The sequence below is a fragment of the Erpetoichthys calabaricus genome, chromosome 6, assembly GCF_900747795.2.
Source record: "Erpetoichthys calabaricus chromosome 6, fErpCal1.3, whole genome shotgun sequence".
NCBI lineage: Eukaryota > Metazoa > Chordata > Cladistia > Polypteriformes > Polypteridae > Erpetoichthys > Erpetoichthys calabaricus.
Genome location: NC_041399.2, coordinates 198,731,988 through 198,756,399, shown reverse-complemented (window position 1 = coordinate 198,756,399; position 24,412 = coordinate 198,731,988). Strand labels below are relative to the sequence as shown.

At 42.9% G+C, this 24,412-nt stretch overlaps 1 protein-coding gene across 1 annotated transcript in view; it reads left to right on the top strand.

The window, feature by feature from the left end:
* sspo (SCO-spondin) overlaps positions 1-24,412 on the top strand; it is a 417,885-nt gene that overhangs the window by 44,197 nt on the left and 349,276 nt on the right. The window contains exons 13-17 of the mRNA XM_051928802.1: positions 649-679; positions 4,263-4,435; positions 13,198-13,419; positions 16,014-16,179; positions 22,111-22,354. Of these exons, the coding sequence (XP_051784762.1) occupies positions 649-679; positions 4,263-4,435; positions 13,198-13,419; positions 16,014-16,179; positions 22,111-22,354 (836 nt within the window). The remainder of the gene's footprint in view (positions 1-648; positions 680-4,262; positions 4,436-13,197; positions 13,420-16,013; positions 16,180-22,110; positions 22,355-24,412) is intronic.

The following is a 24,412-nucleotide window of genomic DNA, read 5'->3' as shown; positions in this document are numbered from 1 at the left end:
ATAGGAACAGTCACCAGAGACATGAATGTCACTGCCGAGGTAAGTAAACCTCTCGACGAGGTCGACACTCTCACCACAGACAGACACACTGCTGATGGCTGTGCCCAAGAGGTCATTAAAGGCCTGGATCTTGAAGATGACCAAGATCAAGATGACAATATTATTAATAAGAAAAAAATGCATTATTCCCATATAACTGCTTAATACATTTTAATAAAAGAATTTTACCAAACTTACTTTTCTAATTTCTGTAGTACTAGGGTGTTGTACCATGTTAGCCATTATGAATGTAGTGAAAAGTCAAGCAAAATGACACCTTTGATTGGCTAACTAAAAAGATTACAATATCTTGCCTGAAGAAGGGGCCTGTGTTGCCTTGAAAGCTTGCATATTGTAATCTTTTTAGCTAGCCAATAGAAGGTGTCATTTAGCTTAACTTTTCACTACTTTTCTAATTTCTATATTGTTCCCAAAACACAGAATCTGGGAAATAACAGCTTACTTCATTAGCCCAGGAGTCCAATAAAAAACAGAAGCTGGCTGGAATAAAAACCTGCCGTCACAGACCGAGACCAAGAACCCCTGCTCTAAGATATTGAAATGCAGCGTCTTTGTAAAGAGTCACTTCCAATAACTTTTTTTTTTCAGGATTTTGTTGACAAGAAGCTGTTAATCACGGGTGAGAGTACGGAGTGCCGGAGTCAGGGGTCTTCCGGGTGCCTGAAGAGTTTGTCCATCAGAGTCAACCAGGATTTGATCAGAATAAAAACAACAGGTACAGAAAGTATAAGACTGTGTGTTTAACTTTATATAAATTGAGCCATAAAGGAAACTACTGTCAGTGGCTACTGAATGAGCTCAAGCTTTACAGCACTGCAAGAAAAGTCATAGGGGCTAACATAACATAAGTTTCTTATGTTTTTTAAGGTGGCGCAGTGGTAGTGCTGCTGCTTTGCAGTAAGAGACTGTGGAAGATTGTGGGTTCGCTTCCCGGTTCCTCCCTGTGTGGATAGTGCTTTGAGTACTAAGAAAAGTGCTATATAAATGTAATGAATTATTATTATTAAGTTTCTGTGTTTGTGTTCACTATGTGTGCTCATTGTAGACTCCTCCATTTGAAATATTAAGTGGTAGCATCGCAGCATAATGGTTGGCACTGTTGCCTTGCAGCTCCACCATCTGATTCCTTGCCTGGTTGTTGTCACTATGGAGTGCATGCATTCACCTTGTGTTCGTGTGGCTCCAGTTTCATCCTTAGATTGGCCATTGTAAACTGGCACTATATGAACAGTGAAGGGTGTGGTGTGTATGGCAAAGGGCATTGTAATGGACTGGCATTCCATCAGGATTTGATCCCATCCTTGTTCCAGATTCTGCTGGAATAGACTTCAGCACACAGTGCTGGGGTCTTCGGCCGAGGGCGCTAGCTCCCTGAAAAGGTGTTTTTTTTTTTTTTTTTTTTTTTTACTTGAACCTATATATAATATATGTTACGGCCAAAACCCGAAGTTCATCCAGCTCCTGAACTGGCCGGCCGTTTTGGTCGTGAGGTGTGGCCAAAGTCCAAATGACTAGAAATGACCAGTGTATATGCTGCTTTGGCCGGCCATTTTGTGAAGTGGTGAGAACTCCCTGGCCAAAATTCGATGTGCTGATGTAAGGCTTTCCACTCAAGGTGCGAAGATGCTTAAAAATTTCAGGTGCATATTCAGAAGTGAGTTTTCCATTCTGCACGAGAAACTGCTCAAGGCGGGTCTTGTTCAGAAAGTGGACGCCACTTGAGATGGCCATCCCCTCACCCAAACACTAACCTTAAGGTCAATAAAATAGGTCCCTAAAGTTAAGTCACTATTTTCAGGCTAAAATGATAACAGAAATGTGAGACCCACTTATACACCTAATCTTAATTATTGTGAAACAAGCAAGTGGCGTCCTCTTTCTGAACAAGAGCCGCCAAGGCTACACTTGATTCAATTGCACTACTAAGTGCGCAACAAATCGCTGCTCATGCCTTTTTTCTTCCAACTTTGGCCGATCGCCCCATGCCATTTTGCAAAATGGCTGGCCAAATCCCGAAATCGAGGAAAAGTTCGGACATTAGCCGGTCAGTTTACAGCAACATTGGCTGTTTCACGCTTTGGCTGATTTCGGGTTTTGGCAGGAACACTTTGAAAACACATCAGATCTCAATGGGGAAAAAAATCCTGCTGGCTATCTCTACTGCTATGAACTGATATGGTAATGTGTTAGGAACGAAAGGATGGCACACCATTTGATGGAAATGAAAATGATCAACCTACAGAGGGCTGAATTCAAAGACACCCCAAAAATCAAAGTGAAAAAATGATGCGGCAGGCAGGCTCATCCATTTTGCTGAAATTTCATTGCAGCAACTCCAAATCGTACTCAGTAGTGTGTATGGATCCCACCTGCTTGTATGCATGCCTGCCAACATCCTAATGAGACGACGGATGGTGTCCTGGGGGATCTCCTCCCAGATCTGGACCAGGGCATCACTGAGCTCAGTACCTAATGGCAGTCAAGGTGCTGTTGTCTAGCCTGTAGAGGTCTCTGCGTCCCTCCATGGATATGCCTCCCCAGACCATCACTAACCCACCACCAAAGCAGCCATGCTGAACGATGTTACAGGCAGCATAACGTTCTCCAAGGCTTCTCCAGATCCTTTCACGTCTGTCACATGTGCTCAGGGTGAACCTGCTCTCATCTGTGAAAAGCACATGGTGCCATTGGTGGACCTGTCAATTCTGGTATTCTATGGCAAATGCCAATTGAGCTCCATGGTGCTGGGCTGGCAGTGAGCACAGGGCCCACTAGAGTACGTGGGGCCCTCAGACCACCCTCACAAAGTCTGCTTCTGATTGTTTGGTCAGAGACGTTCACACCAGTGGCCTGCCTGCTGGAGGTCATTTTGCAGCCTCTGGCAGTGCTTATCCTTGACCAAAGGAGCAGATACCGGTCAGTTCTGCTGGTGGGTTAAGGACCTTCTACGAGGGGCCCTGTCCAGCTCTCCTAGAGTAACTGAGTCTCCTGGAATCTCCTCCATGCCCTTGAGACTGTGCTGGGAGACACAGCAAATCTTCTGGCAATGCCATGTATTGATGTGCCATCCGAGAGAAGTTGGACTACCTGTGCCACCTCTGTAGTGTCCAGGTATCACCCGCCTCATGCTACCAGTATTGACACTGACCGTAGCCAAATGCAAAACTAGTGACAAAACAGATGAGGAGGAAAAAATGTCAGTGGGCTCCATCCACCTGTTAAACCATTCATTCCTGTTTTGGGAGTCGTCTCATTGTTGCCCCTCTAGTGCACCAAAGCAGATGAAGCTGGTGAACAAGCCCCTCTGCTACTTAACTGACCAGATCAATAGCCCAGAAGTTTCATTGACTTAATGCTATATTCGGATTCAAAAGTGTGCCTTTAATTTTTTTGAGCAGTGTACATATATATATATATATATATATATATATATATATATATATATATATATATATATATATATATATATATATATATGGTCAAACGTTTTAGAACATTCCAGTTTTTCTTCAAATTTAATTAATTCGTATTAGCAATACAAAGATGCCAATAACAAAGGAGCCAGCATTTCTTCATCTAACCTGTTTCCATTTACACCTGTATGGATTCATCATGCGTGGTTTAATAAAACACTTAACAGAAAAATGTAATGAACTGAAAATTATCTGTTTTAGGCTTCAAATCATTTAGAACATATCTACAATACATACATAGATCTACAATATAAGAGCATCATATTGCAAACTAACAAGGCATAAAATTAAATAAGGCCTGAGATTGCCCAAGTATTGGTGTCTAATTAAGCAATTGGATTGGAACAAAAACCTGCAGTCACTGCAGCCCTCCAGGACTAATGTTGCCCACCCCTGTTTTAGCACAAGACTTTAATGTAAAAAAATATGAAAAAAGTAAATGGGTCTGAATGCTTTCCTAACGCACCCTACCTTGTAGAAGACACGTTGCCAATCGTTGCCTTTTCTTTGCTTCTTACAACTTCAAGATGCCACACACTTGTGCTCAGAAGCGATCGACCAGCTCCTAACTGGAGAACAGGGCACCTGTGCCAACAAGGCGAACAGAGCCAGGACTTGAGCCACAGTAGCCACCTTTGCTTCTACCAACCATTGGAGTACTAATGTAGCCCCTAGGTTAAGATTCATGAAAACTGATGATTGAGTGATGTGTCCTTCTTGTGCTTTTAGGGGATGTAACGATGAATGGCAAAGAGATTGCCCTCCCATTTTTCAGCAGAGGTCTCTTGCTGAAGCAGGCTTCTTCTACCTTCATCCTCATTCAGCTTCATGGGGCACACATCTTCTGGGGTCTGGAGTTCCCAGCTGCATACATCACTCTTCAGCCAGTTTATGCTAACAAGGTGAGCCCTTCTCATGTGCATGGCAGTAGACCATACTTGTTTGAACCATTTAAGTTCCCTACTGCAAAACCTTTATCCTTCCAGCCATTTATAAATGTACAGAAATAATCTGAAATATTTAGTAGTTTGTGATATGACAGCAAAGTTCAATTGGAGCATTTAAACTAGTTGATGTACCCAGTGTTGCTGGTATAAATAAACCAAGAAAAACTTTACTTTGGAAATGCATCATGGCTAAACACAACAAACAATGAGAATGAAAGACAAACTCTTAGACTGAAGCTGTAATTCAGTGAGATGGTGAAACCTTTATCCAGATTAACGGAGAAGACAATGCTGTTTATACCTGTAGTCTTTATGATTGTGCTTACGTCAGTAAAAAGCTTTTTGTGCGCTGATGATGATAAATTCCATCAGCCCCAGCACACTCACACTGCCTGATGGGAATTGTAGTCCCTGCATCAACATTGTTTTTTGAGATGCCCCTCTCCCATTATAACCCCCCTCCCCTATTTGATATATAGCCTATATTTTAGTCCAAGCCAATGGTTCTTCCTACAAAAGTACAACCATAACAAAAATCCAATTATCTTCCTCCGCTGTTCTTCAGGCAAGCCTTAATCCCCACGTCCCGACTCCAACTACCCAAATGAGGCAGATGAGATTTTGAAGCCAGATCTGAGGTTACTTTCAGTGATACAAAATTGCACAAAGGAAACACTTCTGGGAAAGGCAGAAGCTCCGCTAAACCAGGAGATCTTCTCTTTGTAGCGCATCCATGGACCCCAACAGGGCTGCTGTTTCAAACTTCAGGTCCTATGCAACCCTGCGGGTGTCCAAACTGGCACCACGCCAGATGTCCACTGCCACCTATCTATCTATCTATCTATCTATCTATCTATCTATCTATCTATCTATCTATCTATCTATCTATCTATCTATCTATCTATCTATCTATCTATCTATCTATCTATCATATAGTGTCTTTTCTATCTATCTATCTATCTATCTATCTATCTATCTATCTATCTATCTATCTATCTATCTATCTATCTATCTATCTATCTATCTATCTATCTATCTATCTATCATACAGTGCCTTTTCTATCTATCTATCTATCTATCTATCTATCTATCTATCTATCTATCTATCTATCTATCTATCTATCTATCTATCTATCTATCTATCTATCTATCTATCTATCTATCTATCTATCATACAGTGCCTTTTCTATCTATCTATCTATCTATCTATCTATCTATCTATCTATCTATCTATCTATCTATCTATCTATCTATCTATCTATCTATCTATCTATCTATCTATCATACAGTGCCTTTTCTATCTATCTATCTATCTATCTATCTATCTATCTATCTATCTATCTATCTATCTATCTATCTATCTATCTATCTATCTATCTATCTATCTATCTATCTATCTATCTATCTATCATATAGTGCCTTTTCTATCTATCTATCTATCTATCTATCTATCTATCTATCTATCTATCTATCTATCTATCTATCTATCTATCTATCTATCTATCTATCTATCTATCTATCTATCTATCTATCTATCTATCTATCTATCTATCTATCTATCTATTACTGGGCTCTCAGGCATCATCAAGACAATGCCAAGATGAATACTAGACATGTGGTGGCTGGTTGTTGCTGGTTTGAACTGGAGTGATGAGGTTGTTGACCAGTTACTAGAAGTTCTTTTTTACGGTTTCAAATTCTCTGTCTTGATGCTGTTACTACGTAGAATGCACATCTATACATTTCTCCGATGTTAACTCTGCTCACACCTACTACAACTCCTGCACACTGAGCTGAGTTATTAGTGCACTGTAGACAACGCATTACGCAAAAAAAAAGTTCACAAAGTTTTGTGACAGTGTCACTGGCAGCACCATCATAAGGTACAAAAGCAGAATTAACAAATGTTCCTTCCAATTTGGTGATCCTGGACTGGTAATTCTTGTCTGTGAGTGAAATTAAACAGATGAAATGTCACAGCATGTCTGACATGTTAGGTCTTGTGAGTGCTTTGAATAGACACGGCGTGATGGATGAGTAGCCTTTGTGCACAGGTGCACAGCTAGTGAAGATCTGTTAGCACTGTGCAAAGTCAGCATATGTTACTTGACTAGGACATTAGTGAGACAAACGGAGGTCTTTTTGAAAATGGGTCAGGACACATCCATTGGGGCTGATTTATAGGACTACGATGGAAAATCTGGAACATCTGGTCTCCCAGTATCTACTGTAGTACATATATTGGTGACATACAGCCTGCCCATCTACAACAATGATGTCTGTTTTCTAATACGTCTGTACACAACATGTGTTGGTCCAAATTGTTTTTATTTATTAGTAACATTAATTATTTCTTGATACATTTTAAAGTAAATTAATATAGTTATCAGGTTTTCTCCAGCTCACTCTTTTATTTAATGGATAAACAGTTTGTAGTTTTCAGTGTTTAGGAGGGTCCGTAGTATGCAAAAATTTTTGTCAAGGGTTGATATACAGTATGTGATGTCCACTTTCATGAGCACTCTTTGATAAATGTGAACTGGTCCAGAGAATTTATTATAACAGCAACAACAATGTATTTCTTGTATAGCCCAAAATCACTCTAGGAATGCCTCAATGGCCTTGTTTTTTGATAGCCCCCCAGCCGTGACTCCCTAAGGAGACAAGAAAGAAACTCTCAAAATAACCTTATAGCAAAACGAAGTGGAAGAAACCTTGGGAAGGGCAATTATGAGGCTTCAGGCCTTCTCCTTCTAGCGTCACTTCTCTTTCTGTAATATCCAACTCATTTATAATTTATCATTCATATTTTCTGTAGGTGTGTAGCAGTAGAGGCTTTTGTTCACCTCTTGAACCCTCAGGTACCACTCTGATGACCAGGTGAAAGTATAATAACTATTTATTTTGTTATTAAACTGTGCACAAAGCACTCCACACACCACACTACTCATATAACAATTCTCTCTCTATAAATCACCAATCCTCCTCGCCCAGACACGTCGCCACCCTACCTCCCAGCTCAGCTCAAATGTCTGGGCTCACCCAGAGTCCTTTTATAGCCCCTGACCCGGAAGTGGTTCCTGGCCAAACCCCCAAGTCCTTATCCCTTCCGGGTCAGGGTAAACAGTCTTTCTTCAGCCCGGGAGCACGTCGTTGCTTCCTGTCACGTGGTGATGACGCACTCCCAGGTTATAGGGCACATAAGGGCCCACTAGCCCCCCTACAGTGACTCCTGGCGGCCCCCAAGGTATCCAGCAAGGCTGTGTAACGACACTACAAAGTCCATGGGGCCCTGCTGGAACTCAGCGCACGAATATGCTGTCCGGAGGGCTCCTCCTAGTGGCCTGGGGGTGAGGGCCGGACTGGGAAGCCGGCAATCCTCCACAAGGTGTTAGGAGGTTATCAGCTTCTTCATCGATAAAAATGTCAAGAACATTTACAAGCAGATCCCAAAGCCTACATATCCCAATGACTAATGACGAGTGAAATGGATGTTTCACTTCACAGAAATATTTGCAAATGAAATTGCATTTTGCGTCCTGCCACATTGATGCCATTCACAGAAGAAGAAAGGTGTACAGCTCCTGTCTGGAAGTGTTAAAATGCATTAATTCTGCATACATCTACAGTACTTGTCATTTAGTATTTAAATACAGGTTTCTAATCTTAATACATAAATCGCCTGCCTCCTCACTCACTCACTCACGTCTGTCTGAAGCCGAATGCGCAGTCGCCTTCTGCGCAGCTGCCCGAAAAACCTTACAAGACCGACATCCAACCCCAACATCGCGGCAGGCGGCGGATTTACGGCCGCAAAAATTCAAAGAGAAAGGCGACTTCGATTAAAGCTCTAGAGGCCTGAAAGGAGATTTCGACTACAGCTCGAGGCCTAATTATGCATTCAGATTCAATTACACATTCATTCAATACACCTATATCAGGTTTGTGGTGCTTATATTTATTACTATTTCATATTGCACTGGAACATTCATCATTCAATATTATACTACAGGCCTGGAAAATTCATCAACTAACAGTACAAGCCTGTACAGTAATGAGTAGAGCGGACTACAATCATTACAAAACAACTTCTTCGTTACTTATCATTTGTTCTTCATACACTGCTGACACAAACTCGTGCCTGTTTCATCTTACATTGTCGAAACGGGCTCTTTGTCTAGTGAAAAAGTAAAAATACCGAAGTGTGCATATCCTCAACTAGGATAAGGCAGTTTCAGTGTTATGGTAAAGAAAGGGGCATTTTTAGGAACAACAACTTTCTGTGTGAAAACACAGTAATGTGCACAATGGTGTGTCTCAGTTTGTCTTCATTTGAAAAATTTCCAGCATGTCACATTGTTAAAAAAATGCACTGCACTCAATGAGAAGCAAAAATAGAATTTATTTTACCCATGTGGTACAAATTACAGGTCAAATCAAATTCCATTAGAACGAACTCCGCTTTAATGAAATCCTAGTTTTTTTAACACGTTATTGGGAATAATGTCTCCCAAGGTAGGGACCATATAGCCCTGTAGCGCCTCCTGGTTGCACCCACAGAACTCAACAGGGCTATGATCTGTAACTCCAGTTCCCATGATGCCCTAAACCCCAGCATCTGAATGGGATGCTGCCCTCTAGCCTATAGGTGCGCAAAGTACCTGGATGCTGGTGTCTCTCCTGGTCCTCCCTGCCAGCTAAGGATGCTTGTGCCCATCCAGTCAGAGAGTCTGTCCTTCTGTTTTCTTTTCCCCATGGTATCCCATGAGGGGAAGCCCATTCATCTCCTGCAGCACTCACAATAGATCGATAAATAGATTTGAAAGGCACTATATAATAGATAGATAGAAAAGGCACTGTATAATGTGTTTACACAGGCCTTTAATGACATCTTGGGCACAGCCATCACCAGTGTGTCTGTTTGCGGAGGGAGTGTCAACCTTGGCAGTGACATTCATGTCTCTGGTGACTCTTCCTATGAAGTCAGTAGACGGGTGTGTGGCGCTCCCGATATCTATGCACAAGGACGAAGGTCCAAGTCTTTAGAGTCTTGCTATATGGTTGCGAGACATGGACGCTATCCAGTGACCTGAGACGAAGACTGGACTCCTTTGGTACTGTGTCTCTCTGGAAAATCCTTGGGTACCGTTGGTTTGACTATGTGTTGCTCATGGAGTCCCGAATGAGGCACATGACCTGCATTGTGAGGGAGCGTCAGTTACGGCACTACGGCCATGTGGCTCATTTCCCTGAGGGTTATCCGGCTCGTAAGATCCTCATTGTTGGGACTGGACCAGGCCAAGGGGTCGCCCACGTAATACCTGGCTGCGGCAGATAGAGGGTCATTTCTGGAGGGATGGGACTGGACCGCGTGTCTGCCTGGGGGGGTTGCAAACCGGGATCCCGAGTTGTTTCGTCGTGTAGTGGGTGCGGCGACGCACTGTACCAGTGCATGCTCCTAGACTTGACTTGACTGACACATGTGTGTGCACAATGGTGTATTTTAATATGTCTTTGTATAAAAAATATACAGAATATCACTTTGTTAAACAATGTATTGCACTCAATGAGAAGTTAAACAGAACTGATTTTACCCATGTGGTACAGATTTACCGTTCAAATTCCGTTAAAATGAAGTCCGTTGTATAAAGCTAGAATGGAACATTTGGCCAGTCCAGTCTTTTTGTAGTCTGAACTGATCCTTGCTTAGTAAGTGGGTCTCCTGTAAAAATACTATTTTAGCGTTTAAGCCTGTTAGGTGAGAGCATACTTTCTTTCTCTTTAGTTCGTGATTCAGGCCTTTAACATTCCAGCTCACAAAGTTAACTGTCCCATCATGGAGACATTGGTTCTGAGTTTTTAATGTCATTTTATAGTTTTAATTGGTAATGAGGCAGTTTTAATCTTAGTTTCAAGATTCCCCATGAGTTATTGAATTTTAGCCTATTGTTGCATTGATATTTATAATTATAAGGATTACAAAAATAGATTAAATATAGCCTGCTCTCCTTCTCTCCCCCCTTTAGCCCCCCACCCCCCCATTTTGCCTCCCCACATGAGGCTTGATCCCACTTCGCGATGTCCCGGTCCTCTGACATACGAAGAGACAGAGCACGTCCAAAACAAAACAAACCCCACCCCCCAGCGGCGTTACAGAATTAAAACAGAGATATCTATTGCAGCTAAATTCTTAATACTATCTGCCGAAAATATAATCATTAACAGTCTTTAAGCTTAAAATAATTTTCAGCACTTTTAAGATATTAAGATATTAAGATAAAAAAAAAATAAATAAATAAAAAATAAAAAAAGAATCAACCTTGGGAATGATTTTAAAGACTAGTCTAGGATAGACCTGGTAATTCCTACTGTAATAGTATAATAGTAATAGTATAAATAGTAGAGATAGCAATAAACCAAGGGTATTATGTTAAACAGTCTACTTTAAGGTAGTAAAAAAAAAAATCCTACTTTAATTACTTCCACACTTTCACACTCACGTCTATAACTCTAATTAAAACATAAACATATGATGTCCAGATAAAGAAAAGGATGTATAATTATAATACCAGTCTCTTTAAATATGGATCCAGAGAGCAGTTCATAGGTCCTTCCTGTGCCTTGATAGAATACGGCTCCTTATTAACTTTCAAAAGAGTGTCGGAAACAGCTTCTTTAATTCTTTTTCAGCTTCTTCTTTGCTTGAAAAAATATAATATTGATCTTGAACTTCCACTTTCTGTTTGGCGGGATACAAGAGACTGTATTTGATATCGGCTTTCCGTAGCAACTTTTTAATGTCAATGTAGGCTGCACGTTTTGCAGCTGTTGATGGTGAGAAGTCGGGGAAAATACGAATAAGATTATTTTCAAATATAATCTCTTGCTTGTGTCTGAGAAGTGCCATCACATCAAGCTTAAATCGTAGTCACTCAATAAAAGACCTAGGTTTAAAGATGCTTGGCCTGTTTGTGCGATAAGCCGCTGCTATTTCAATGTCGAGTTTAAAGTCATCTCCAATTATTTTAGACAGTAATTCTACTGCAAATTTCAATGGGCTTGAGCTTTCTCGTTTCTCAGGTATACTCTCAATTCTTATCTTGTTTCTTTTATACCCATATTCCAGGGCCGCAAGTCTGTCTCCAAGTTTTTTGCATTCGGAATTCGCAGCTGTGGCTTTTTCATCGGCGTTAGATGCCAGTTGTTCCGCTGTTTCAACTCGAGCAGTGAGTGCCTGCTTAACGTCATCGAGCTGATCTGTAATGTCGTTAATCTGGTCGGCAAGCATTTTCAGTTTGGATCTAGTTTCTTCAATGTGTTCCTCTAATTTCTCCAACATGACTCCGTTTTAACAAAATCCTAGTTTTAGCAAGCGGCATGGTGGCGCAGTGGTAGCGCTGCTGCCTCGCAGTTAGGAGACCCGGGTTCACTTCCCGGGTCCACCCTGCGTGGAGTTTGCATGTTCTCCCCGTGTCTGTGTGGGTTTCCTCCGGGCGCTCCAGTTTCCTCCCACAGTCCAAAGACATGCAGGTTAGGTGGATTGGCGACTCTAAATTGGCCCTAGTGTGTGTCCTGCGGTGGGTTGGCACCCTGCCCAGGATTGGTTCCCTGCCTTGTGCCCTGTGTTGGCTGGGATTGGCTCCAGCAGACCCCCGTGACCCTGTGTTCAGATTCAGCGGGTTGGAAACTGGATGGATGGATAGTTTTAGCAATTATTTTTTCATTCTTGGCCAATTTCCTATACAACTAATGTTACAGTAAAGTATGTTTTATCAGCAAAATTCATTACAACATAGAAAACCATACAAATTTCTTCTGGCGTTGGCCCCAAAAAATCGTGATTCAGGTGCTCTGCTGGACAGCCCATTGAATTGTGTCTGCAGTTGGATGGATACTCTTGTGCGGCAGAGTGGAGCTCGATAAGGGTTATTGTAGACCGTAGACATTGTCGGCAGATTTAGGGGTGAAGGAGCTCTCAGTCAAATTCAACTTGCTCACTCATTGACCAGATTGAGGGTTCATTTTTGCCTTGTCCTTCAGCAACAGTGCTGACTGCTGAGCTTCCCTCGTGTTTATGCCACTTGACCAGGTTCCAATATGTTTTGTAAATTTGCCCAGATTTCACCATATAAACACCTTTACACCATAATAATGTGTATGTGTTTTTGAATTTTGGACATGAAAATGTATGCATTCGATGATTCTTATTTTTGAATGTGACCTTCATTTCCTCAAACGTTTTATCATCATCTTTTTATGTAAAATGTTTCCAGGTTAAAAATAAGGGTGACTCACAAAAAAACACCTGGCAGTCAGAGAGAGACAGTCGATCCATTAGGTGATGTAGGCAGCTAGTCACTGTCAAGGGAAACTTGAAACAATAGACAAATTTGTAGTTGAAGTTGCAAAGAATGTTTCTCTGTTTTAAGAAAGATGAGTCCACAGAGTTTGGCCGAGTGGGTTCATGTGGAAGAAGCAGAAGCATTGTAGGTGGACAGTTCAAAGCAGCTCTCTGCTCTGGCATGACAGTCAAGCGATGTTCACCATGAGACTCTTCTCTGCAGATAATGTTGGATCCTTACATGGTCAAATCCTTTCAAATGAAATTTTTTGTGTAATCAGTGTTCCTCGGTCAGATTAGCCTCTTCTCAGCTCATGATGTCCACTTGACCTCTTTGTTTCTGCCCTTATGACTGCCGTGTTCCTTCTCTGCGCAGGTGAGAGGCCTCTGTGGAACCTTCAACTGGAACCAGAATGATGATTTCACAACACCCGAAGGTGACGTGGAAAACAGCATCTCTGCCTTCACTAACAGGTTTAAGATTGCTCCTGACTGTCCGCCTCTCAGCAGCTTCAACTTTGACCCCTGTGGGATCTTTGCACAGCGTCGCCAGTTTGCAGAAGAAGTGTGTGCAGTGATCCGTAGCCCTGCTTTTGAGGTACCAGACAATCATATATAGAAAAACATCAGTTTTCACTCCAACCACTTTTAGTGCTATAGCAGAGGAGGTTGATAATCAGTTTCAGCTGCTTTAGTGTTCATGAAATTAACAACAGGTGAACTAGAGGGGCAACAATGAGACAACCCCCAAAACAGGAATGGTTTAACAGGTGGAGGCTACTGACATTTTTCCCTCCTCAATCTTTTCTGACTATTTTTTCACTGATTTTGCATTTGGCTACGGTCAGTGTCACTACTGGTAACACGAGGCGATACCTGGATGCTACAGAGGTGGCACAGGTAGTCCAACTTCTCCAGGATGGCACATCAATATGTGCTTCCCATTGCCAGAAGGTTTGCTGTTTCTCCCAGCACAGTCTCAAGGGCATGCAGGAGATTCCAGGAGACAGGCAGTTACTCTAGGAGAGCTGGACAGAGTCCCTCATAGAAGGTCCTTAACCCATCAGCAGGACTGGCATCTGCTCCTCTGGGCAAGAAGGAACAGGATGAAAACTGCCAGAGCCTACAAAATGGCCTCCAGCAGGCAGGCCACTGGTGTGAATGTCTCTGACCAAACAATCAGAAACAGACTTCATGAGGGTGGCCTGAGGGCCCAACATCCTCTAGTGGGCCCTGTGCTCACTGCCCAGCACCATGGAGCTCGATTGGCATTTACCATAGAATACCAGAATTGGCAGGTCCACCACTGGCGGGCGCCCTGTGCTTTTCACAGATGAGAGCAGGTTCACCTTGAGCACATGTGACAGATGTGAAAGGGTCTGGAGAAGCCGTGGAGAACGTCATTCTACCTGTGACATCGTTCAGCATGACCGGTTTGGTGGTGGGTCAGTGATGGTCAGGGGAGGCATATCCATGGAGGAACGCACAGACCTCTACAGGCTAGACAACGGCACCTTGACTGCCATGAGGATGAAATCCTTGGACCCATTGTCAGACCCTATGCTGGTGCAGTGGCTCCTGGGTTCCTCCTGGTGAACTACAATGCCTCCCGACCTCATGTCACGAGAGTATGTAGGAAGGAATTGATCCCATTGACTGGCTCCCACGCTCACTCGCCTGACCTCAATCCAATAGAACACCTCTGGGTGGGACAATATGTTTCACTCCATCTGACGCCTCAGACTGTCCAGGAGCTCAGTGATGCTCTGGTCCAGATGTGGGAGGAGATCCCTCAGGACACCATCTGTTGTCTCCTTAGGACGTTGTCAGGCATGCACACAAGCACGTGGGGGCCATACAAACTACTGAGTACGATTTGGAGTTGCTGCAATGAAATTTCGGCAAAGTGGACAAGCCTGCCATATCATTTTCTCACTTTGATTTTCGGGGTGTCTTTGAATTCAGCCCTCTGTAGGTTGATCATTTTCATTTCCATCAAAAGATGTGCTATCCTTTCATTCCTAACACATTACCATATCAGTCCACAGCAGTAGAGACAGCCAGCAGGATTTTTTTTCCCATTGAGAACTGATGTGTTTTCAAAGTGTTCATATATGTATATACTGACCTATATATGGAAGGGAAGGTCTGTGATACAGTTTTCATATTTGCAGCTGGAGATCCACAAAGGGAGAAAATGAATCAGGTATTATAAAGTAGTTTTTATTCCTGAGCTTTCAGCCCCTACCAGGGGCCTTCATCAGAGGATAATGCTTAGACTTACAAGAATCAAAGGCAATATATAGCAGCGAGTGGGGGAGGGGGGGCTAAGTCAGTGTGAACGGGGGGGGGGGGGTTATTGGTTGTAAAGATTTTTATTTATTATGAGCATGTTCTTCTTAAGTTTGCATATGCAACGGCATATGCAAACTTAAGAAGAACATGCTCATAATAAATAAAAATCTTTACAACCAATAACCCCCCCCCCCCCATTCACACTGACTTACCCCCCTCTCACCGCCCCCCCACGTAACTTTTGCTATATATTGCCTTTGATTCTTGTAAGTCTAAGCATTATCCTCTGATTATCCTGGTAGGGGCTGAAAGCTCAGGAATAAAAACTACTTTATGATACGTGATTCATTTTCTCCCTTTGTGGATCTCCAGCTGCAAATATATATATAATATATATATAATAAATAATATATATATATATATATATATATATACAGTATATACTGTATCTGTATATATATATATATATATATATATATATATATATATATATATATATATATATATATATATAATAAAGAAAAACTCGCAGTTTCACAGAGTAGCATTTTAGTACTGAGTCTAACAAGTGTTGACTGACTAATGATAGGAATATGGCGGCTTTATAATGGGTCAGGAGGAAGAGGCGTGTTTCTGAGGCTGGAAGCGGAAATGACTGGAGGCTTCGGAATGGATGGGAGTTCTCTGCACTCTGTGGAGGGCCCGGAGGTGTTGTTATGTGGGTTTTGCTTCTGGGGATCTGCAGAGGAGGTTAAGAGAGGCATAAGTACACCCTGCCAACATATGTATTATAAATAAATATGAAGCAAAAGGTGACAAAAAAGCATAGCCTGATTTGCAAGAGTTAAGGTAAAGTATCTGCTCCATTAACCATGTTATTGTCTCCTTTGTTTTTAGGTCTGCCATGACCAGGTTGAGTGGGAGCAATACTATCAGCTGTGTCTATATGATGTGTGCAGTTGCCCACCTGGAAAGCAGTGTGTCTGTAGTGCCATTGCTGCCTATTCGAGACAATGTGCTCAGGAGGGCACCGTAGTCCACTGGAGAAACCACACATTCTGCCGTAAGTACAGTTCACTGACTACAGTCCATAAAACCATTAAAAATATGTACTTGTACCAAATAAAATGATGACAGGTGGGAGTCAGCTCTGGATGGTGTGGCCAGTAGTTATTTACTTTTAGACACTCCACTAACAGCTTGTCACGTCCGGACTCCTGCAAATGTCTTCTGGTGGGAGTGCCATTATGTATCACCAAACTGCTGCAGATGATTCAGAATGTAGTTCAGCCAGCCAAGGTGGGCACATGTCACTCCTTTCTTCATGTCACTACATTGACACCCTGTAGTAGCACGTATTAAGTTCTTGATGCTTTTCTACAGGATTGTCAATGGATCAGCTCCTTTATTTATGGAGACACTTCTGAGGGGCCTGTGCTCTTTCTCAACCACTTAGAACTGCTGATGATTAGCAACTGGTGATGCCACCTCTGTGGGGTATCAAATCTCAATCCAGACTCTTTTCATGTGCAGCTCCTACTGGTGAAATGAGCTGCTCACCTCCTTGCTTTCTATGTCTTTGTGATCTTCAGAGCTTAGTTTTGTTAACAGAGCTTTTGTGAAGATAAATCTTTCATTTTGTAAAGATTTTTTCATTGCGTTTTTTGTAACCTGCTGGGGTTTGATGGGCAGTTTGAGCAATTGCAGAGCTTTCTGTGCTTAGAAACTCTTTCAATCATACCATTGATGTTTATTTGATTATGTAGACCTCTTTTGTAAGTCACTTTCGATAAAAGAAACTGCTAAGCAAATAAATGTAAATGTGAAAGCTACCTGCTCAAGTAATCCATAAACTTTGGCAATACACCTCAAAAGATTGGCAGTGCAAAAAGTTGTAGTCAGTTAAAAATGATTGATTGAGCTCACAAAAATATAACATGAGATAGGTTGATAGACGGAAGTGAAATACAAGGAATGACTATATATGAATAAAATATATTATTATTATTTGATAGACAGTCGCATGGTGCATTACATCACCACTCCCGTGCTTATAAAATGGCAGCTGACATCCCTGGGCATCCTAGTTTTGGATCTCATTACTGAAAACCATCATTCTTAGTGGAAGCTAAAATGGCAATGGGATCTCTTGGTTTTGAATATTTTTGTTAAGTTTGGCTCTAGCTTAGCTTAGCGTCTCTCTCTTTTTTTTTTTTTAATTTGGACTCTTGGCTGCTCCCATTTTTACCACATTATTTCATAGTCTAACTTCTCCTACTTGGGTGCCATAGTGGGGCAGTGGGTAGCGCTGCTGCCTCGCAGTAAGGAGACCTGGGTTTGCTTCCCGGGTCCTCCCTGCGTGGAGTTTGCATGTTCTCCCTGTGTCTGCGTGGGTTTCCTCTGGGTGCTCTGGTTTCCTCCCACAGTCCAAAGACGTGCATGTTAGGTGCATTGGCGATCCTAAATTGTCCCTAGTGTGTGCTTGGTGTGTGTGCCCTGCAGTTGGCTGCCACCTTGCCTAGGATTTGTTCCTGCCTTGTGTCCTGCACTGGCTGGGATTGGCTCCAGCAGACCCCGGTGACCCTGTAGTTAGGATAAAGCAGGTTGGATAATGACTGACTGACTGACTTCTCCTACTTTTCCTTTACACAGTCATCTTCCTCTCTTTATTATTTACTCAAAGGTTATATTGTAATATTTAATGGTAGCTCATAAAATAGTGGCTAAGTAATTGTGGTTGTCAGGCAGTGGAAAATGTCAGGCAGATCCGGGGATGTGGTGCAATATGTTTTTTCAGCACAGAGACCATTGTCACTTATCTGCCTGGTGGGATTCTGTCTGTCCCACCTTTCAGTTTCCAGACAAAACCTTAAGACAAAGTATTGTTTTGCATTGTTATGATTGGCACTTGTTTGTACAATACATTGTTGCTGTTGGTTCAGCTGTTTTAATGGTGCTGATAAAATATTTCTTCTTCCCTTGACCACACCTGGAATTACATGGACATTGCCGTTTTTTTGTGGTGTGACCAAAAGGGGTTGCCCACCAGAGTCCAAACTCAGGTGCACAAACACAGTCAAGGGTGTATCTAGCAGGGGGCGCTAGCTCCCTTGTTGGAATGAGTTCTTTTGTGATTGCGCCGTGTTACATAACCCAAATCTATATAGATATAATAAAATAATAAATGAAATAATAAATAAGGTGATACCCCTCCGGATCAGATGACGTTATCTCCCATCCGTCCGTCGGCTTCAAAGGTGTGCTGGGCAATGTTCCAAGGTTTTATACTCTTTCTTCAAGTGCAGGCCCCCACTTAAGTGAATCATGCCATCATGCGTCCGCTTTCTGAACAAGAGCCCTTCTTTGAATACAAATGACAGTATATATACAGTTTAGGGGGTTCACCCGTTTCCCCCCCCCTTGGGTGTTGCAATAGGACATGAAACATACCTAACTTTTATAAGTACACTGCAAGGAATGAGCACGCAAAATTTCAGCTTCCCACCTATATGGAAAGTGGGAGAATTAGTGATAAGTGAATTAGTGATGAGTCAGTGAGGGCTTTGCCTTTTATATGTTGTGATAGATGGCCGGACACCCTTTTGAGGAGAGGACTGGGGGAGTGGACATATCACCAGCAGTACCTCCTCTGGGACACGAGGGGGCACCTGGACAGTTCTGGAGCTGAGGTCTACAGCACTTCCGCCACACCCGGAAGTGCTACCACTAGAGGAGCTGGAAACCCCTGCAGAACTTCGGCCACACCTGGAAGTGCTGCCAGAACATGATCAAGGACAACCTGGAACACTTCCGGGTGCGGTATAAAAGGGGCCACCTCACTCCAGCAAGAGGCTAGAGTCGGGTGGAGGAGGACGAGGTTGCGAGTGAGGAGTGGAAGTGGCAAAAGACAAGAAAGGATTGAGTTGAGTTGGCTATATTGGAGCACGGTGTTGTGTGCAGAACATTGAAAATTAATAAACGTGTGTGTTGTGGACATTCTGGTTCTGTGTGTCTGTCTGTAGCCGGGCTATCTTCTACAATGTATAGATTGTTTTTTTTGGCATGCTATTGAGAATATAAGTGGTGGAACTCCCAAATCTTTGTTGTCTCTCTCTTGCTCTTTTCTCACATAACATTTTAGTCCTAGCATTTGTGCCACAGTGCATCTGGAAAGTATTCACAGCGCATCACTTTTTCCACATTTTCTTATGTTACAGCCTTATTCAAAAATGGATTCAATTAATTTTTTTCCTCAGAATTCTGCACACAACACCCCATAATGACTATGTGAAAAAAGTTTACTTGAGGTTTTTGCAAATTTATTAAAAATAAAAAAACTGAGAAATCCCATGTACATAAGTATTCACAGCCTTTGCTCAATACTTTGTCGATGCACCTTTGGCAGAAATTACAGTCTCAAGTCTTGTTGAATATGATGCCACAAGCTTGGCACACCTATCTTTGGCCAGTTTCGCCCATTCCTCTTTGCAGCACCTCTCAAGCTCCATCAGGTTGGATGGGAAGCATCGGTGCACAGCCATTTTAAGATCTCTCCAGAGATGTTCAATCGGATTCAAGTCTGGGCTCTGGCTGGGCCACTCAAAGACATTCACAGAGTTGTCCTGAAGCCACTCCTTTGATATCTTGGCTGTGTGCTTAGGGTCGTTGTCCTGCTGAAATATGAACCGTCGCCCCAGTCTGAGGTCAAGAGCGCTCTGGAGCAGGTTTTCATCCAGGATGTCTCTGTACATTGCTGCAGTCATCTTTCCCTTTATCCTGACTAGTCTGCCAGTTCCTGCCGCTGAAAAACATCCCCACAGCATGATGCTGCCACCACCATGCTTCACTGTAGGGATGGTGCCAGGTTTCCCCAAATGGTGACGCCTGGCATTCACACCAAAGAGTTCAATCTTTGTCTCATCAGACCAGAGAATTTTCTTTCTCATGGTCTGAGAGTCCTTCAGGTGCCTTTTGGCAAACTCCAGGTGGGCTGCCATGTGCCTTTTACTAAGGAGTGGCTTCCGTCTGGCCACTCTACCATACAGGAATGATTGGTGGATTGCTGCAGAGATGGTTGTCCTTCTGGAAGTTTCTCCTCTCTCCACAGAGGACCTCTGGAGCTCTGACAGAGTGACCATTGGGTTCTTGGTCACCACCCTGACTAAGGCGATTCTCCCCCGATCGCTCAGTTTAGATGGCCGAAGAGTCCTGGTGGTTTCGAACTTCTTCCACTTATGGATGATGGAGGCCACTGTGCTCATTGGGACCTTCAAAGCAGCAGAAATTTTTCAGTAGCCTTCCCCAGATTTGTGCCTCGAGACAATCCTGTCTCGGAGGTCTACAGACAATTCCTTTGACTTCATGCTTGGTTTGTGCTCTGACATGAACTGTCAACTGTGGGACCTTATATAGACAGGTGTGTGCCTTTCCAAATCATGTCCAGTCAACTGAATTTACCACAGGTGGACTCCAATGAAGCTGCAGAAACATCTCAAGGATGATCAGGGGAAACAGGATGCACCTGAGCTCAATTTTGAGCTTCATGGCAGAGGCTGTGAATACTTATGTACATGGGCTTTCTCAATTTTTTTATTTTTAATAAATTTGCAAAAATCTCAAGTAAACTTTTTTCATGCTGTCATTATGGGATGTTGTGTGTAGAATTCTGAGGAAAAAAATGAATTTAATCCATTTTGGAATAAGGCTGTAACATAACAAGATGTGGAAAAAGTGATGCGCTGTGAATAATTTCCGGATGCACTGTAAGTGTTGGGGCCACATGTCTTCTCTCCTTTCACCACTTGATGTGATGAAAGGGCATCCTCGCAGGGTGACGTTGACGTGCCACACGTCTTCTCTGTCTATCCAACACTTCTTTGACTGGTTGTGCGGTTATCTTTCATCCAAACTGAGACGAAAGGCAGAATTTTTGTTACTTCTGAGCACATGGCCATAGCATCGTAGGCAGGCTTCTTGAATCTTCTCAATGATCATTGCCACTCCCATCATTCGTGACACGGTTCAAATGCGTGATGACTTGCTAAAGTGTCTTGCTAAGATGTCTTATGCATATTTTCATTATGACTTGGAGTTATTTTTCCATTTATATGGATCTTTTTGAATATTTTTTTCTTTCCTTTAAAGGTTTGTATACATATTGAATCCCATTTTGACATGTAAGACCTTGATTTAAACAATATTTAGAGGTGTTAAATATATTATTGTTTATTTTGTGGGTCCCCATGTTTGTTTAAGTTTGCAATGAATGGATGGTCAGGAGTACCCTTCCTAGTTATCCAAGATTAATAAGTGTGTGCCATGACAGAAGAAATCTCAGTTATCAACCCATCCGATTTGCTTTTTGAGCTTCAGATTTCTAATTGTTTTGGTGACAGACAGGATAGGCTCAAATCCTATTATGTGATATCATCTACTGTTGAATTCTGCTCTGTACTTGTAATATTTCTATTGCTCTATTATATTGTATTGAGGATTACAGTACTTGTGTTCTCTTCTGTGTATTGTATTGTATTGTATTGACCCCCTTCTTTTTGACACCCACTGCACGCCCAGCCTACCTGGAAAGGGGTCTCTTTTTAAGGTTTCTTTAATTTTTTTCCCAACAAGTGTTTTGTTTGTTTTTTTTTTTGTTGTCTTCTTAGAGAGTCAAGGCCGGGGGGGCTGTCATAAGGCAGGGCCTGTTAAAGCCCCTTGCGGCACTCCTTGTGTGATTTTGTGCTTTACAAAAAATAAATTGTATTGTATAGACTTTTGGTTTAGAACTCTGGCCTGGCATTTGACTGCACCCTTTTCTGTTATTTGTCATTTAGTTGCCACCTTCAAAAGACAGTATACAGTAACTCCTAGTAATTAAGAAACGTTTACATGCTAATTATATTCACCCTTACATGTGGGTCATCCATGTCAAATACTGGTAAATGTGCACTATGAACTTATTTATTTTAATAATCTCACACTTCTTGATATATTCCAGCATTACAGTGCAGTGGAGGCCAGGTTTACAGCGAGTGTTCTCGGCCATGCCAATCATCTTGTGAAGAAGTCCAGCGTCCCAGTAGCTGTCAGGTGGTGGAAGATTGTGTGTCAGGCTGTGCCTGTCCAGAAGGGCTGGTGCTGGACAGTACTGGGCAGTGTGTGCCCATCGATATGTGTTCTTGTATGCATGGAGACACCATCTACCAACCGGGCAGCAGTATAAAGCGCCTCTGCAATACCTGGTATGTGCCTCTAATTTAGTGTGGTGCAAATAATGGAAGCAGTTTGAAAACTCTTATAATTCTTCTATGACACCAAATCAGAAAAAGTTGGGACACTATGGAAAAATACAAATAATAATTTAAAAAAAAACTGTAGTGATTCTTAAATGGGGCGGCACGGTGGCGCAGTGGGTAGCGCTGCTGCCTCGCAGTTGGGTGATCTGGGGACCTGGGTTCGCTTCCCAGGTCCTCCCTGCGTGGAATTTGCATGTTCTCCCCGTGTCTGCGTGGGTTTCCTCCGGGCACTCCGGTTTCCTCCCACAGTCCAAAGACATGCAGGTTAGGTGGATTGGCGATTCTAAATTGGCCCTAGTGTGTGCTTGGGGTGTGTTTGTGTGTGTCCTGCGGTGGGTTGGCACCCTGCCCGGGTTTGGTTCCTGCCTTGTGCCCTGTGTTGGCTGGGATTGGCTCCAGCAGACCCCCGTGACCCTGTGTTCGGATTCAGCGGGTTGGAAAATGGATGGATGGATGGATGGATTCTTAAATGTTGTGACCACCAGGGGGTGCACAGCTCCCAAAACACCCGACACAATAAACACAGGCACAAGTGTGGCACAAAACAAGACATTTTATTTGGCAGCTGTGGGAAACACTTCCAAAAAGTCATTTCCCACCCTGTCCAAGCACAACACAGCAGTAAGCACATCACACGGTGCTTTGTCTTTGTTGTCTCTCTCTCTCTCTCTGTCTCTTTCTTCCACCTCCACTCCTCCTCCAAGCTTTGTCCACTTCCTCCCGACTCTGGCTCCTGTTGTAATGGTAGGCGGCTCCTTTTATTGGGCACCTGGAAGTGCCTCCAGGTGTCCAGTGATCATCTTCTGGCAGCATTTCCAGGTGTGGTTGCAGTGCTGCTAAGGCGAGCTCAGTAGTTCCCCTCGTATCCCCTGGCGGTAGCCATGTTCCCTGGCAGTGTTAAGCTTCCATGCTCCAACCCCATGGCACTGTAGCAAGCCGGGGGGCTGCCCTTTGTTGTCCCTGGTGGAGGTACTGACCTGTGTAAACCCCTTCCCTTAAGAAGACATCCCAGCCGAGTAAGAGTCCTTGCTGTCCATCACAATGTACTTTGACTTTTATTTCGTTACAGACAGTGTGAACCCAAGATATTTCATGTTTTGTCTGGTCAGCTTCATTTCATTTATTAATATACACCCATTCCTGCATTTCAGGCCTGCAAACATTCCAAAAAAAGTAGGACGGTAAAGCATTCTCCACTTTGTAATGTCGCCTTTCCTTCTCACAACACTTAAAAAACATTTTGCCACGGAGGACACCAAACGATGAAGCATTTTAGTTGTTATTTTGTCCCATTCTTCCTGCAAACACGTCTTAAGGTGTGCAGCAGTGCAGGGCCATCGTTGTCGCATTTTTGGTTTCAAAATCCTCCACACATTCTCTATTGGGGACAGGAGAGGACTGCAGGCAGGCCAGGCCAGTACTTGTACCCTGTTCTTCTGCCGTTGTGCCTTTGTCACGTATGCAGAATGTTGTTTTGCATTGTCTTGTTGAAAAATGCATGGACGTCCCTGGAAAAGACATCGTCTTGAAGGCAGCATACTGTATGTTGCTCTAAAATGTCAATGTACTTTTGTGCATTAATGCTACCATCACAGAAGTGCCAAGGTCATTGAACACAACCGCATACCATGACAGACCCTGGCTTTTGGACTTAATGCTGATAGCAGTCTGGATGGTCCTTCTCATCTTTGGACCGGAGCACGCAGTGCCCATTTCTTCCAAAAAAGATTGTGAATACTGATTCATCTGACCACAATGCACATTTCCACTGTGTGCTGGTCCATCGCTGATGCCTCTGAGCCCAGAGAAGTTGACGCCTTTTCTGGACATGGTTAACATAAGCCTGCTTTTCTGCACTGTAAAGTTTTAAGTGGCATTTGTGAATGTAACTCCATATTGTAGGGCTTGACGACGGTTTGCCCAAGTAATTGGGCCTCACCCATGTAGTTCTATCAACTATTAATGAGTGACAGTTCTTGATGCAGTGCCTGCCATCTGAGGGAT